General features: G+C 27.3%; 1 protein-coding gene across 2 annotated transcripts in view; it reads left to right on the top strand.

The window, feature by feature from the left end:
* Nucleotides 1-1,448: 1,448 nt before the first annotated feature.
* Nucleotides 1,449-14,966, top strand: part of LOC119668078 (adenylate cyclase type 2) — an 84,392-nt gene continuing 70,874 nt past the window's right edge. Inside the window, exon 1 of one of the 2 annotated variants that reach the window (XM_038077462.1) lies at nucleotides 1,449-1,810. In XM_038077462.1, coding sequence (XP_037933390.1) covers nucleotides 1,678-1,810 — 133 coding nt within the window. In that variant the 5' untranslated portion in view covers nucleotides 1,449-1,677. The remainder of the gene's footprint in view (nucleotides 1,811-14,966) is intronic. The other variant, XM_038077464.1, reaches the window with a different exon arrangement.

Below are 14,966 nucleotides of genomic sequence, written 5' to 3'. Positions count from 1 at the left end.
ATCACCACTAAACAATTGTTTTATTAAAATAACAGTAAATGAAAATTATAGAAAAAAAATTGAATAATCGATTTAAAGCTCCATTATCCCTTAAATTGAAATGATGTAGACCTGGTCACCGTAGCACTAAAACCGATGGTGCTACATCGAAAAAATTATTTGGTGTATAAAAAAATTGCAACAAATGAAATTCGTAACGTTATCAGGATCGTTTGTGGCAATCGTTCCTTCAAATTTAGTAATTTAAGTTCAATTGACGTTAACAAGATCTACAAATAAAAACAGTTGGCGAATTTTTCATTTGCATTATAAATAAAAAATAAAATTAACTTTGACCCAGAAATATTGATAAATCTTTAACAAAAGCCGTTGAAAGTTTTATTTTTCTCCCTTTATTCACTTCATTTTGGAGTTATGAGGTCTCAATCCAATTACACTATCTTATTCAATTATTAGACAATGATTTCAATTGTGACCAATTCAGTCAACCAGGTTTTCGTTGGATGTCATTTTAATGCGGCTCTTAAAATTTTTATGGGGCGTTAACAAAGTGTGCGCGCAATCTATATTCAATAACTATATTCAATAGCGATATGGAGAAAGCAATATAGAATAAATTTTACAAAAATCTTAAGATACGTAAGATTTTTCGCAAAAGTTATCCTACTAATTTGATTAATTTGATAAAATTTTTAATTATTTATTTGAGAACAAATGGTATAAATATGATATATATATTTGTTAAATATATTAAATGGTATAAATAGGTTTGATGAAATAATTTTTGAGATATTCAACATTTTTTGTTTAAGGTTTTTTGGAGGCTCTACTGACAACTAACTTTTTTTTTCCTCTGCCACACTATTTTATCTAATTTTTGGAGTAAAGATCCTTTCTTAAAAACATTTCACATATGATTTAATAATAATTTATTAGTAAATTTACAATGTTTTGAAACATATTGTTTTATTTTAATTTAGCGTTAACTTCAATTAATAATAAAGAAGTGCATTTCATACCAACTGTTTTTCATCTAATTATTTTAAAATTAAATAGTGATACGTCAGTATCCTTAAAATCAAAGTAGAAACATTGTTAATTTTTATTTATTGCGATATATTTTGCTTATTATCAGAATAGCATAAAAAAATTATTTAAGAAAAAAGAAAAGTTATAAAAACTAAAATACTTTCATGCACATAGAAAGTTTCATTATAGCTTTTCGAACTGTATTTTACTGAAGTAAAATCTATTTCTTTGATGTGAAAAGATATTTTATTTTAACATATATTTTTTAATAAAAAATGATTAAATGGAAACATAAATAATACATATGTTTGTTTTATTCCTAGTTCATAGACTTAAGTAAATGCAACATACGGGTTGCAACATACGGCTGTGCACATATAGAACTATATATTCGAGTATATTTAATTAAAAATTTTTCTAAAAACTATAAAAGCAACAAATTTCATCTCAAATTTTAGCAACAAGAAAAGCAACATTTATAATAAATACAATAAGAACAAAATGTAACCTACCAATTAAGATTTATAGCACGGAAATATTATCTTCTAATCCATTTGCTCGAGAGAGGGGGTGGGAAAAAGCTATAAAAACCCACCCACTCATCAAAACTCATAATATATAATATAATTCACTTCATATGATATAAACATGGTAAAATATAATGTGGAAATAGTAAAAGCGGAAAATGGTGGACATACACCAACTTCAGCCACTACACCAACTCCTAAACCAACGCCCACAAAAAGTATGGACTTGAATAATGAGGAAAGTGGAGCAACGGGTAAGTACTAGTTTTCAATTAAATATATAATAACATTTATATATATTAAATACTTTTATAAATAGAAACAAATATTTTAAAATATTAAAAAAATAATTATATAGTTAAAGATGTTCTCAAACACTTTTATTCTTTAACTCGTCATCGCGTGTTACGTCGTACGCTAATTAATGGTAGAATAGTGGCATGTCCTTTTTGTTTTTGAACCCCACATGTATCTAGATTAAAAAGTTATTATTTAAATCGATTTTAAAAGTTAACTGTTTTGAACTAAAATATTAGTGGCTTTAAATTAAACAGAAACATGTTCTTGATATTCCTCTATAATTATTAAAATGCAGTATAGTCTTAACAATAATTATCTGAAAATAGCATTAACGTTTTTATTTGACGTCGCAATGAATAATTTTTCATTAAGTTATTAATATAAAAAAAGTTCTTATTTAAATTGCAATAAGTTAACTGCAGTGAAGCTGCAAGAACCATGTAGCTTGATGGGATGAAGACCCTGACGAGCTATAAGCAAACAAATACCATGTCCACAAAATATCATTTGTTGCTATGAAAATTCGGTATATATTTCGATATCGAACAATATCAACGATTGCTATATACACTGTGATTACCATCAATAAAACTTATTTTCTGATTAAGTATATCTTTATGATTTTGATTACTCTACCAATCACAACATCTAGTTTTGACAGTTAAATACTTTCATGAAAAAGAATAAAAAAATAGAGCAAAAATACTAAAACATGTAAATGGTCGTGATAGACTGTGGCGCTTTCTCTAATTTCAATGTACTGGGACTTGAACTAGTTGGAGTGGTCGATCATTTATCGAAAAATAATCAAAGAGGATACTCTCAACAATTATCGTATTTTATTTTGTTAACCTCGCCCGAAGAACTTTTCCAAATATCTAAGTACTTACTGAGAGCGTAAGTAATTTGCACATTGTCACTTTTGTACTTGTGGAATATAAAAAGAAAGAGAAAAGAGTGTTTTTGAAGAAAATAAGTGTGGACAAAAATAAGTGTTAGTTTCAATGATGACCTTTCAAGACCACTAGTATAAGAATGTCTGTGCAACACAATAAGGGCTGAGTTAGCTCGTACGGTTAGCAGACAGACTAACCACAGCAAATCTGATTAAGACAGACTAATAAAACCCGTCGTGGTATCACATGATGATAGTGATGTTATTACTCTTAGCTAAACCGATGAATTTCGAAATTCTTAGTCTATGTATGTTAATACTTGTAAAAATTTCCGACAAATTTCTATATAGAACAGAAGGTGTTTTAAAATCGTTTACCTTATTTTATAGAAAGATAGGCAGTGACATAAAGATGCTCAAGATTCTTTTTGTCAATGCAACTATATTTTTTAGAAAAGTGGTTCTCAACATTTTTTAGCATAGGAACAATTTCAACTGAATGATGTTGGTGAATTATCTACACTTGTCGCATTATGTGCAAATCGGTTGAAAAAGTAAAAAACGACTGAGAATGTTAAATTCTGCTTTGAAAGTAGCATAAAATTGTATCAAATGTTATCAAATATATATGGGAATGAGTGTGTATCCTACATTCTGTTCATCAATTTCATGAAGGTAGTGAGGACTTTGAAAATGGTGAACGATAATCGTCGGCAAAAACCATTCGCAATGAAGAAACTATAGAAAAAGTAAAAAAACTTTTTCAAAGCGGCTATATTCCTTCTAATAATAACAGAGAAAGAGAATTCTATTAGAGTTCAAACCATGGTATTTGTAATCTTAAAAATTATTTGCGAATAATTGTGTAAATGAAATATTTTTATTAGACTATTGATTATATGTATTTGACACTATTCACTAGTGTTCAAAAGCTTTCGAATTTAATATATTTTTATTTGTTTTTATTTATATATTCTTTTATAATAACAATTAATACTAAATATCACTAAAATCATGTTAAATATAATTTCATATTCGATTCATAGAAAATTTACTCATTTGAAATTAAATATTTATTTCGCAAATGTAATAAAATGTAAATTGACACCAAGGACTTCCAACACAATTGTTTACTGTAATCGAAAATCATCAATAATTAAAATACACAAAAGTTTAAAAAGGGAAAAATCCTTTTTGCGATTATTTTTTTATTTTTTTTGGACGTGTCAGTAAAAGGCGATAACATTTAATAATGGAGTATTCAATATGTGTTGTCGCGTGTGTCTTTTAAAATTATGGCAGCTTTTTCATTAAACAAGCAAATCCAATCAACAGGTTTAGTCATTACTAAAATATATCGCATATCCTAGCGCAGTAAAAGAAGGGTTCCAAAATGAAGTAATTTCCAAATATAAAAGTACCATAATATGAATCTCGTTGCAGAGAACATTTACGACAAAATGGTGAAATCTGGAAGGAAACTCCTTTTGCAGGAAACATTTGTAGGCTAATAATGCTTTTATGTATTTGAAAGATATAAAAGGGTTTTTACTATTTAGATGAAGATTGTTTAATTTATATAATGTATATGGTAGATAGGTTTTTCTTTGGTGCACATAAGCAAATTTTGAAGATGTTTTCCTTTTTCTTAGAATAATTTTCGCGTCTTAAAATAAGAAATCATCTCTGAACTTTGCGGAACGTTCACAAGAAACACTCTGTGTGTATTATAAAAATAGGAATGCATTTATGTCTCTTCCAAATTAAATTTTGGTTTATCTTCCATTACTGGTTGATAGTTGTTTTCTTAACCTAATGATGCAAATAATTTTGCAGATCTCATTTTTGTGCGTTTGAAGTCTTCAATAATATTCCTACAATTTTACAAACGCTTAAGCACTTATTATTTAAGTAATAAGTCCATTAATTTAAATCATTTAAATAGTTTAGTAATATATAAAAATTTTATTAACTGCCTGTACCTAAATAGGAGATAATAGTCTAATATGAAAAATATTCGTTTGATAAATTTTGATGGATTATAAATAAAATTTAAGAGTACTAATTAAAAATAGAACTTACCATTTCGAATATATGTGTCAGATAAAAGCTCGCATTTATTCTATAAATGTTTTACTAACGCATAGTAGTGAATAAAATTTAAAATGGATTATTTAAATGGAAAAATAGATTATATTAATGCACAGTTAAATCTAATCCTAATATACTATCTTAATTATTAGTCCTAATTATAGCTATTCCAACTAATAAAACTTAAGATCTAAAGACATAACAGTAGATTACAGCAAAATATTTTAAAGATAAGTAGCATCGTACATCTACTGTGCATAGTGTCTATGGTAAAATTTTGCATAGAATACAAAAATCATATTGACTATAATTTTGCTTATTTGGTCTAAGAAACCCCTTATTGTATCTCTGTTAAAGTTGTGTGAGTATACTATATACAGTTTTTTGTGGAATATAAGGGTTCTCAAATGTGTCAGTATACTATATACAGTTTTTTGTGGAATGTAAAAGTTCTCAAATGTATCAGTATACTACATACAGTTTTTTGTGGAATATAAGGGTTCTCAAATGCCCTGTTGATATAAACTTAACAAGGACATGAATATATTTAAGGTATTTTTGAATGACAGTGTAGATTAAGTTAATAAAAAATGTATTTGATAGATTAATGTTAAATTGACGTTTAAATTATATTTGAAGAGGTAAAATATAAATATTCGTTTACTCTATATGAACAAAGTTAATATAGTATGTGCAATTTAATAAAAAATATTCATATGAGATTTATTTTTTGTAATAAAAACAGAAACAAAAACAACTTTCTCCCACTCTGTTGTCTTGTGTGGGTTTATATCAAAATTTACTCAATGAATTCATGTGTAAATATTTATGAAAATATGCTGTTCGCTCGTTACACATGCAGGATGCAGGGAAGGAGTATCTTCATTTAATATATGCGTTCGTGGGGCTGTAAGGATATGTGGTAATAATTTAGGACTACTCAAAGTCTGAATACCGATATAAAATTTAAACAATACTGTTTACTTTATACCAAAGAATATTTAACAATGGTGCCTAATATTAAACTATTTTGTTCACAAATGTTACTTTAATGTTACACCGTTTATTTACTGTCTCACAATATTTTGTTGTTGATAAATCATAACTAGATTTCAGATAAGAACTATTGTTGCTGTTGAAGAAAAATTGAAATCATTTATTATTAGTTCAGATACCTACTGAAGTATTCGAAACTTTACAACTTGTTTAACATTTATTTATTGAATTTACTCAATGGAAACTAAAATGGATGCAATTGATTATGAATTGACAATAAATGTATTCCTTTATGGAAATAATGACAGTTTTTCAATGCTTACGAATTAATTTGATATATTTATAAATACAATTTAAATAATATTCTTAAAAATCATTTCTATAATTTCATTGACTTTTTTTTAATAAATTAATATTTGTAATTTAATATGTTTATGTTTGGAAATTTTCACAGAAAAAGTTGGCGTTTTGTAAAGGTGAAATGAAGTTTCTTTATGCAAATTTTTGATTTATAACGCACCCATTTGCTTCCGGTTTCCGTTGAGATGTTTTGCTTGTATAATGAGTTGTTTTTTTGTAAATTGTTTTAAAAATAGAATTTGAATTTAAATATATTTTTATTAAAATTATTTATTATTAATGTTTCCATTGAAAATGGAAAACATTTTTAAGCTTAAAGTAAGAATATAAGTTATATAGCGTTAAGTCAAATGGGTTTATCAATGATTTTTGATTTCAATAAATTGGTACATATAAATTACTTGAAATTTTTTTTTTTGACAAATAATAAAAATTATTCGGAAATCGTGGTACACCATTAGCATGACTTTCTCAGTATTACGTTCCGAGATTAAGTTCTATACATATGAAAGAATATATAAATCATGCAACAAATAATGCTTCTACCAACAGTATAGTATTGAAATTTTACAATTTTAAATCAAAATATAATTAATAAATTCAACTATTCTACAGCTGGTTTATAATTTCGTTCTAATATAAACACAGCAAGTGAATTTGTTAATAAAACTTTCACAGCAAAGTAACCAAACTCCATAAAAATGTGAGCACATAAAAGTCAAGTAGGGCTTTTAGTCAGTGGGTTAAAGTGCGCTGACTCTGAGCTTCAAATTTGCAAGGACATTAGTTCAATTCCTGGTACATGCAGTCTCAAAAAATTGTTTATGAATAATTAAATGTAGTAATTATTTTAAAGACCAGTGATGATGGGCATATGGAAGTACTCGAAACAGCTGTATGGTCAGTCAAAAATTCTATTAATTATTATAATATAAAAATGAATTGTTGTTGTTGTAGTGCACTACTTTTCGAAAACCTCTTTATTAAAGATTATTGTTTCACCGATATTTATTCTCATATACATTTTAGAAGTTTTACCGATTTTGTCGTATACATTTTATGTACTTAAATTTATTTTCTTTTTATAAAAAAGGCTAACTAATAACCTAATTTAACAGAAAAATTTTAAGAAAAATCAAAACATTTATTTTTGCACCGAAATTACTTTTGATACAATTTATAAATTCATGCACAATTTGTGACCAACACTGCGTATGAGTGATATTAATTTAATGCCTTAATGTTTTTTATTATGCATACAGACGTGCCAAATATTCTGCCATAAAATAAATATTTGCTCTTCACACTTGAATATTCACTTGATGAAGTAAATCCAAAATCAATTTATTTTCTATTTGAAATTAATAAGAATATAAATTATAGAATATTCTTGACTATATGATATAAAATTTTCTTCAAAGCAAATTTTTTATTTTAAATAATTTTTGAGATAATTTACGATTCAATTCACAATATGAAACAAACTCCAATTGAAAACAAAACAAAACAAAACAACAAGAAAACCAATGGAATAAGTAATGAAAATAATATGAGTCATAAAATTAACGCTTTTTCATATAACTTTTCAAGTCACACCTTAATAATGATTTTATTGTGCGAAGTTTTCAAATTATTTATTAGGCAATTTAATGACTTCTTATGGAAGCTGTGATCCTTTTTTCATTACGTTCGTCAGCATAATTTCCGCACAATGCATGATGAGCCGAAAATTTACTGCACACGTACAAAAGCAAAACACATCCTGCAAATGTCGTGCATATTAAGCAGTTAAGAGTGTTTCACTTAGATCTGAAGCAATTGAAATTCAAAATAGATATTTTACTCCTGCAGCTAAAATGAATAAACCGCGGCATGGTGCCTAAATTCAATTGTATGAAATATAACAGCGAAGCATTTTTATTATTAAACTGGCAAGAGTATTAAAATGGCAACAAAAACAACACGGATAGGTCTGTTAACATTGAAGAGGTAATATTTTGAATCTTTTTATGTGCAAAATAAAAATAAAAATAAAAATTAAAAAGAAAAATAATAAAAGGTACAACCAACATAATTTCAGGTGTAAAATAAAATTTACGCCTTAAGACAGATAATGAAGATATTAAAAATAAAAAGCAGTCGTAACTGCCGAAATTGTTAAGAAGTTTACAAAATTTCTTTAAAATGGCACAAATAATAGAACAAAATGACAAAAACTTTTTGTTAGATAAAAACCATAATCTTCCAGTCTTGTTCTTTTAATAAGAACAAATGTTCCACATTTAAATTAATTGACAATTGAATTATATTTTTGTTTTTTTGTTGTATTTATTTGAAAAGTTCTCACGAAGAAGTAAATTAATTTCAAACTTTTAATGCTTTATAACTTAACGTCATGCAATCTTTAAAAATAACTTGACTTGAATATCAAACACGTAGAAATGAAATGTATAAATACTACGAAGCAAGAGATCAGAATAACAATATTTCATAATTTAAATCCTTGAGTAAATTCAACAACTCAACTTTGTAAAACTTATTAAAGAAATATTTATAGTATTATTTTTTATAATAATATTTATTATTTTTTCTGGATATTTTAATTAATATAAAAAACATTTTGATAAAAGTACTAAAATATAACAAAAAATTGAAATAAATCGAACCTTTTTAATTTATACCTATATAGGAATAAAAGTCCTCATCTCCACGTTTTCAAATTTACATAATTATATATACATTATATGTTAAATGTAGGTGAATGGTTTCATTTAATAGCATGCAAGATTTTATTTAACGACTCTAACATAATGTTCTTGATTGCTGTTTAAACTATAAACAAACTAAACTTTCTTCCAATCTACCAATAATAATTTCTTGAAATAATTCTATTCAATCAATTTCCATTTTGTAGTGAGATAAAATAGTACTTAAAAAAAAACTTATACTATTAAATCTACACAATTCATTTCTTAATTATTATTTCTTAATTAATTCATTAATTAATTATATTATATTAATTAATTGAATTTTTGGTTGACCATACAGCTGTTTCGAGTATTACCAAATACCCATCATCAGTGGTCTTGAAAATAATTCTTGTATTTAATTATTCGTAAATAATTATTTTTGAGACTGCAAGTACCAAGAATCGAACTCAGGTCCTGCCGAATGTGAAGCTCAGAATCAGCGCACCTCATCAGAATCATGCAACAAATAATGCCTCTACGAATAGAATAGTTTTGAAATTTAACAATTAAAAATAAAAAATATAATTAATTAATTAATTCAATTATTCTACAGCTGGTTTATGATTCGTTCTAATATATAAATACAGCAAGTAAAATTGTTAATAAAAACTTTCATAGCAAAAGTAACAAAACTCCAGCAAAAATATGCGAACAAAAAAGTCAAGTACGGCTTTGGATCAGTTGGTTAAGGTGCGCTGATTCTGAGCTTCACATTTGGCAGGACCCGAGTTCGATTCCTGGTACTTGCAGTTTCAAAAATAATTATTTACGAATAAGTAAATAGAATTCTTTCCAAGACCAATGAAGATGGGTATTTGGCAATACTCGAAACAGCTGTATGGTGAGCCATAAATTCAATTAATTAAAATAATATAAAAAATAAAATTTTTGTTGTTGTATTCCACTACTGTTCGAAAAACCTCTTTATGAAATATAATAAGTTTCTATTAAAATATAATAGTCACTTTCGTCTGGAAAATTTGACGTTAAATTACAACTTATATTCACAAAATATTGGTCTCGCCCGTGCGACTACTGGAGTAACATTAGCATGACTTTCTCAGCATTACGTTCCTAGATTAGGTTCTATACCTAAGAAAGAACGAATCATGCAACAAATAATGCCTCTACAAAAAGAATAGTATTGAAATTTAACAATTAAAAATATAAAAAAAAATATATTTAATTAATTAATTTAATTATTCTACAGCTGGTTTATGATTTCGTTCTAATATAAACACAGCAAGTAAAATTGTTAATAAGAATTTTCATAGTAATAGTAGCAAAACTCCAGAAAAATATGCGAAGAAAAAAGTCAAGTACTGCTTTGGATCAGTTGGTTAAGATGCGCTGATTCTGAGTTTCACATTTGGCAGGACCCGAGTTCGATTCCTGGTACTTGCAGTCTCAAAAATAATTATTTACGAATAATTAAATACGAGAATTATTTGCAAGACCACTGATGATGGGTATTTGGCAATACTCGAAACAGCTGTATGGTCAGCCAAAAATTCAATTAATTAAAATAATTTAAAAAAATAAATTTTTGTTGTTTCACTTCTGTTCGAAAACCTCTTTAAATAATAAATAATAAAATAATAAAAAAGTTGTGTTGTTTCACTTAAAATCCCTATTTTAGATTGTAGGCAGAAATATTTGGTTTCAAATAAAAGAAAAATTGGTTGCTTGGCCTTATTATTTGTCTTATTATTATTATTTGACACTTATAGTCTTCTAACTTTTAAATAGTTTCTTTGCGTAATAAGACGCGTCGCTTTCGATAAAAAAATTAACATTTTTAAACTTAAAATTTTTTTTGTTTATTAATTTTTTAATTGTTAATTTTTTGTCTAGCTAGTGAACTCTTCACTCGAATGATAGTGAATTACATTAGCAATTTTTTTTTTTCAAATATTATTTCTTTATTGCAACTGTAATTGTGGTTAAAATGACTTATTGCATTATTTACAAAACAAATAAAACTTTTATGGTTCACTTAAATTAGAACATGAAACATTTTTATTTCTTAACTCAGTCGTATGCACAATGAATGAGCTTTGTAGATTTTCCTGCCGCAGTTGATGAATTATTTTGAAGAACAACTGCAGCACTTAAAGTACAAAAGATTTATTTAATACTTATGTCAATGTTTTTATGAGCGACAATAATGATACTATTCTATTTTCCTTAAAGATTTATGTATATAAATTCATATACAAAATTTTATATTACTTTCACTAATGATCTTTATATTGTGCAGCAGTGAAATGAAATGCACTATTGCGAACTATTTTGAATTAAAATAATTTTTTATTAGTAGTAGTATTTATACTTTTAACGATTTATTTAGATTTAGAAATGTTACTAAAATTTATAAATATTATGCAGAATAAAATGATGATTGGTAAAATAAGACAAGGTCTTTAAGTCATCTGTCTTTATAAGGAATATTATCCAATTAAAAAACTATCAGACATACGGTTACAAAAAAAAAGGTAATACAACAAAAATAAAAATAAAAAGAAGAAGAATTATCAGTCAGTACTATAGTCCATTAAATTAATTTTTTCAAACTGCTAGATATCTTTCAGAAAGGTTATGAGATATTAGCACATGGCATGCAGTTTTTTTCTCTCCTCTAAGTATCTGTAGTCTGAGTTAGATTAAATTCTTGACTTCGATAGGTGATTATTCAATCCACAGTGAACGGTCAATAATCCCGCAATAACTCTTAGGTTATTTTTTTGTTTGTGCTATGTAATCTTTGAAGTGTTTTAGGTTGTAAGTCTTTAAAAACATTTTACGTTGTGATAGTCTAGGTAGTCTTTCTCAATATAGTGCTCTTTATTTTTTCTCTGCGCTGTTCATAAGAATGAATAGAGTTCCTTTGCCTTAACCACAGACAGGTTCTGGGCTATCATTATTGAAGCCGCGCTTCTTCTTGCAAGTTTGGCTGCCATTTCATTGTCTTTGATACCAGCATGCTCCAGAATCCATTATAGGTGCACCTGATTGTTCTAGCCGAGTGTGTTCAGCTTATCAATGCACCAGTTTGAATGTTACCCGGTAGGATATGAGCACCATTATAGCTGCCTGGCTGTCAGTCAGTATTACGATTTTATGGTTCTGTGTTATCGAATCTCAGAATGGTGACAGGCTTCTCGGGGAGGTATGCAGATCTGAGGTGAATTATTGCTTAGTCTGATGAAGTGATAAATAATAATCCAGGCTTAGAAAGGGGTTATGAAGAAACCTCGCAGTTAACAGAGAGTAAAAGACCTCAAGTGCACTGACTCAACTAGCCTCAACGTAATAATAATAATAAATTCTTTATTTTTTTAAAGAAAAATTGTAAACATTAAATTGTAAATATTAAATTAAGTCTTAGAATTTTTTTATAAAACGCCTGATAATAATTAAACCAATTTATTTTTGTTCTTTCGCAAAGAGTATATAAAAGTGTTTCAAGGACTAACAAAAATGTTGAAGTTATTTTTTTGTACATAGAAAAGCAAAACATGAAGTTTTTTCATACCTTCGACAATAAGTATTATAGTTACTTCCTAAGATAAAATTTCTATGGCATTATAAGCGTTTCCTCTGAAAGTTTAAGTACAGCGGTGGTAAAAAATTGTAAATTATTGGACTGTAATGATGTGGTTTTTGTTTCAACCAAATGACCTCATGTCTTAAGTCTCAAGTCTTCAGTTTTTAATTAAAACAAATTTAATTCTGTTACTTATGTTATTAAAAAAAAAAGTTTTTTTAACATGAGGAAGTGTTAAAAGAGAAGAAATTTCTTTTTATTCCATTTTACGAAATATATATATGAGTAGAACAGACTTAATACAGTTTTCCATGAGAACGTCCTGTGCTGCCTTAATTCCATTACGAAAAATTATCTATGTAGGGAAAAGTGCAACGACTGGAGTATGTTTGCCACCATAAGCCGGATGGAAGATTATTATTTGCAATTAGTTGCACAGTGTTAAGTTGGAAAATGTGTACAGTTTCCTTTAGCGTTTTACTTTACAGCAACATGTACAGAGCTAAGTGCATATGTGTGAACTTTGTAACATTGTCATTATGTCCGTATGCTTGAAACTTTTAACTTAATTTCTAAATTTTAATGGTATCCTTATGGCAAGTTATCACTATTCAGCTTACAGCAATATAACAAACATCAACGCTATGTCCTAGTAAGCTAATATTAAGGATTTATAATTTCATCTCATTCAGAGAGTTAAGAGTCTTGTTGATTTGTAAAGATAATAATGAAGATAAGTTTAACAACCATAGTATATAGTATATAGAAAATGTATGTATTGCAATTTATAACTAAAATTTTAAAACACAAAAATTTTGGTACACTATTCTTGAGATTATCATTGTAAAATATCTGATATCAATAAAAGCATATAGCACTGCAGATAAATAATTTTATTTATTATTGATTGTACATTGGTCTATATAGTTGGTTCTACTGTAAACGAAAGAAGAGTTTTATTTATAGAACAAAACAGGTTTAATAGGCATTTTGAGAAAGACTACATTATAGTAGTATATATAGTAGTATAGTAGTCTTTTAAGTAAGCAATTTTTTTATACTGCTTAATACAAATATTTGTGCTATATATTTATAAATATAAAAAATTATATGTATTAGTATATTATTAGTATAAATAGTATATTATTATATTAGTATAAATATAAAAAATTGTATATATTAGTATATTGGTCTATGTAGTTTGTCCTATTGTAAACCAAAGAAGAGTTTTCCTTTATAGAGCAAAACAGGTTTAGTAGTAATTTTATAAAGACTACTTTATAGTAGTATATAAAGTAGTATCGACTACTTTATAGTAGTCTTTTAAGTAAGCAATTTTTTTATTTTGCTTAATAAGCAAATCTAAACATAGAATGACTTTAAGCAATCTTACTTTGGTGCTAATTTCAGATGTACCCTTTGACTAAATATATTTTATGGTAAACGTAAATAAAATGCCCTTATAATTGAGATTTCGATAAAATTAATATTTTATTATATTGTTGGAACTTATCATTACATCTAAAATACAACACGATTCAAATAGTCTCCATGCGACATCTTACATTAGTGAATACTTTTGAAGTAATTTTTGATGACTTGCCAGCATATTCGTTGAGCCTTTTCCGAGTTAGTGTCTTAGTCTGAACACTTTTAACACTCTTTGATAGCTCGGGGGTTTCTGCAGAGTCCCACCCATCTCACTGATTAATTTGTGTATTCCTCATAAGCTTTGTGATTATTCCATGACTGATCTAAGATCTGCGTACCACACCGTGCGAATAATGATTATTCTGAGATTAGATTGTGCTAAGTAGGGCAGTCTGTCGGTTTTCGCATATAACTTTATGGCTCTGTCCTTTATGTATATTTTGACCGGATCTATACTGAGATCTCTTAGCATATCATTGTGCAGATGTACCATTACACTTTGAAGAGTCTTCGGAGAGCCTGACTTTGAGCAACTTGTAGCTTCTGGATAGTATAGTCGGTATAGTTTGCTATACGCGAGACACCCATAAAGTAGTGCTGGTCTAATTATCTGGCTGTAGTTCAGCTTTTTGTTCTTCGCGCTAAGGTTGTTATGTTTGAAAAGTAGTTGTAAGCATTGCAGTGTTTTTGCGCAACTACTTTTTTTTACTTGTATGTGCTCCTAATTAATCGCGATGTCACCAACTCTCACTCTCGGTGGATGCTGCCTGTGTTTACGAGTAATAAACAGGGTTTTAGTTTTCTCATTCTTTTTGGTATGGGAAGAAATAAATCAATTATTTGCTTGTATCAAGAGACGCCTAAAAAGCATAATATTAATCCTTTTTTTGATAAATTGTTGATTATAGTAATGCTTATTATATGAATTTCAGGAATAAACAATTTTATAATAATAATGCTGAATGCCGTGTTAAAATATTTAATATAAAACAGTAAATCACTCCTTCAAATCTCGTCATATCACTCCGTGGTATATGAAA

The sequence above is a fragment of the Teleopsis dalmanni genome, chromosome 1, assembly GCF_002237135.1.
Source record: "Teleopsis dalmanni isolate 2A chromosome 1, ASM223713v2, whole genome shotgun sequence".
Lineage (NCBI taxonomy): Eukaryota > Metazoa > Arthropoda > Insecta > Diptera > Diopsidae > Teleopsis > Teleopsis dalmanni.
This window is presented reverse-complemented; position numbering and strand designations above follow the sequence as displayed.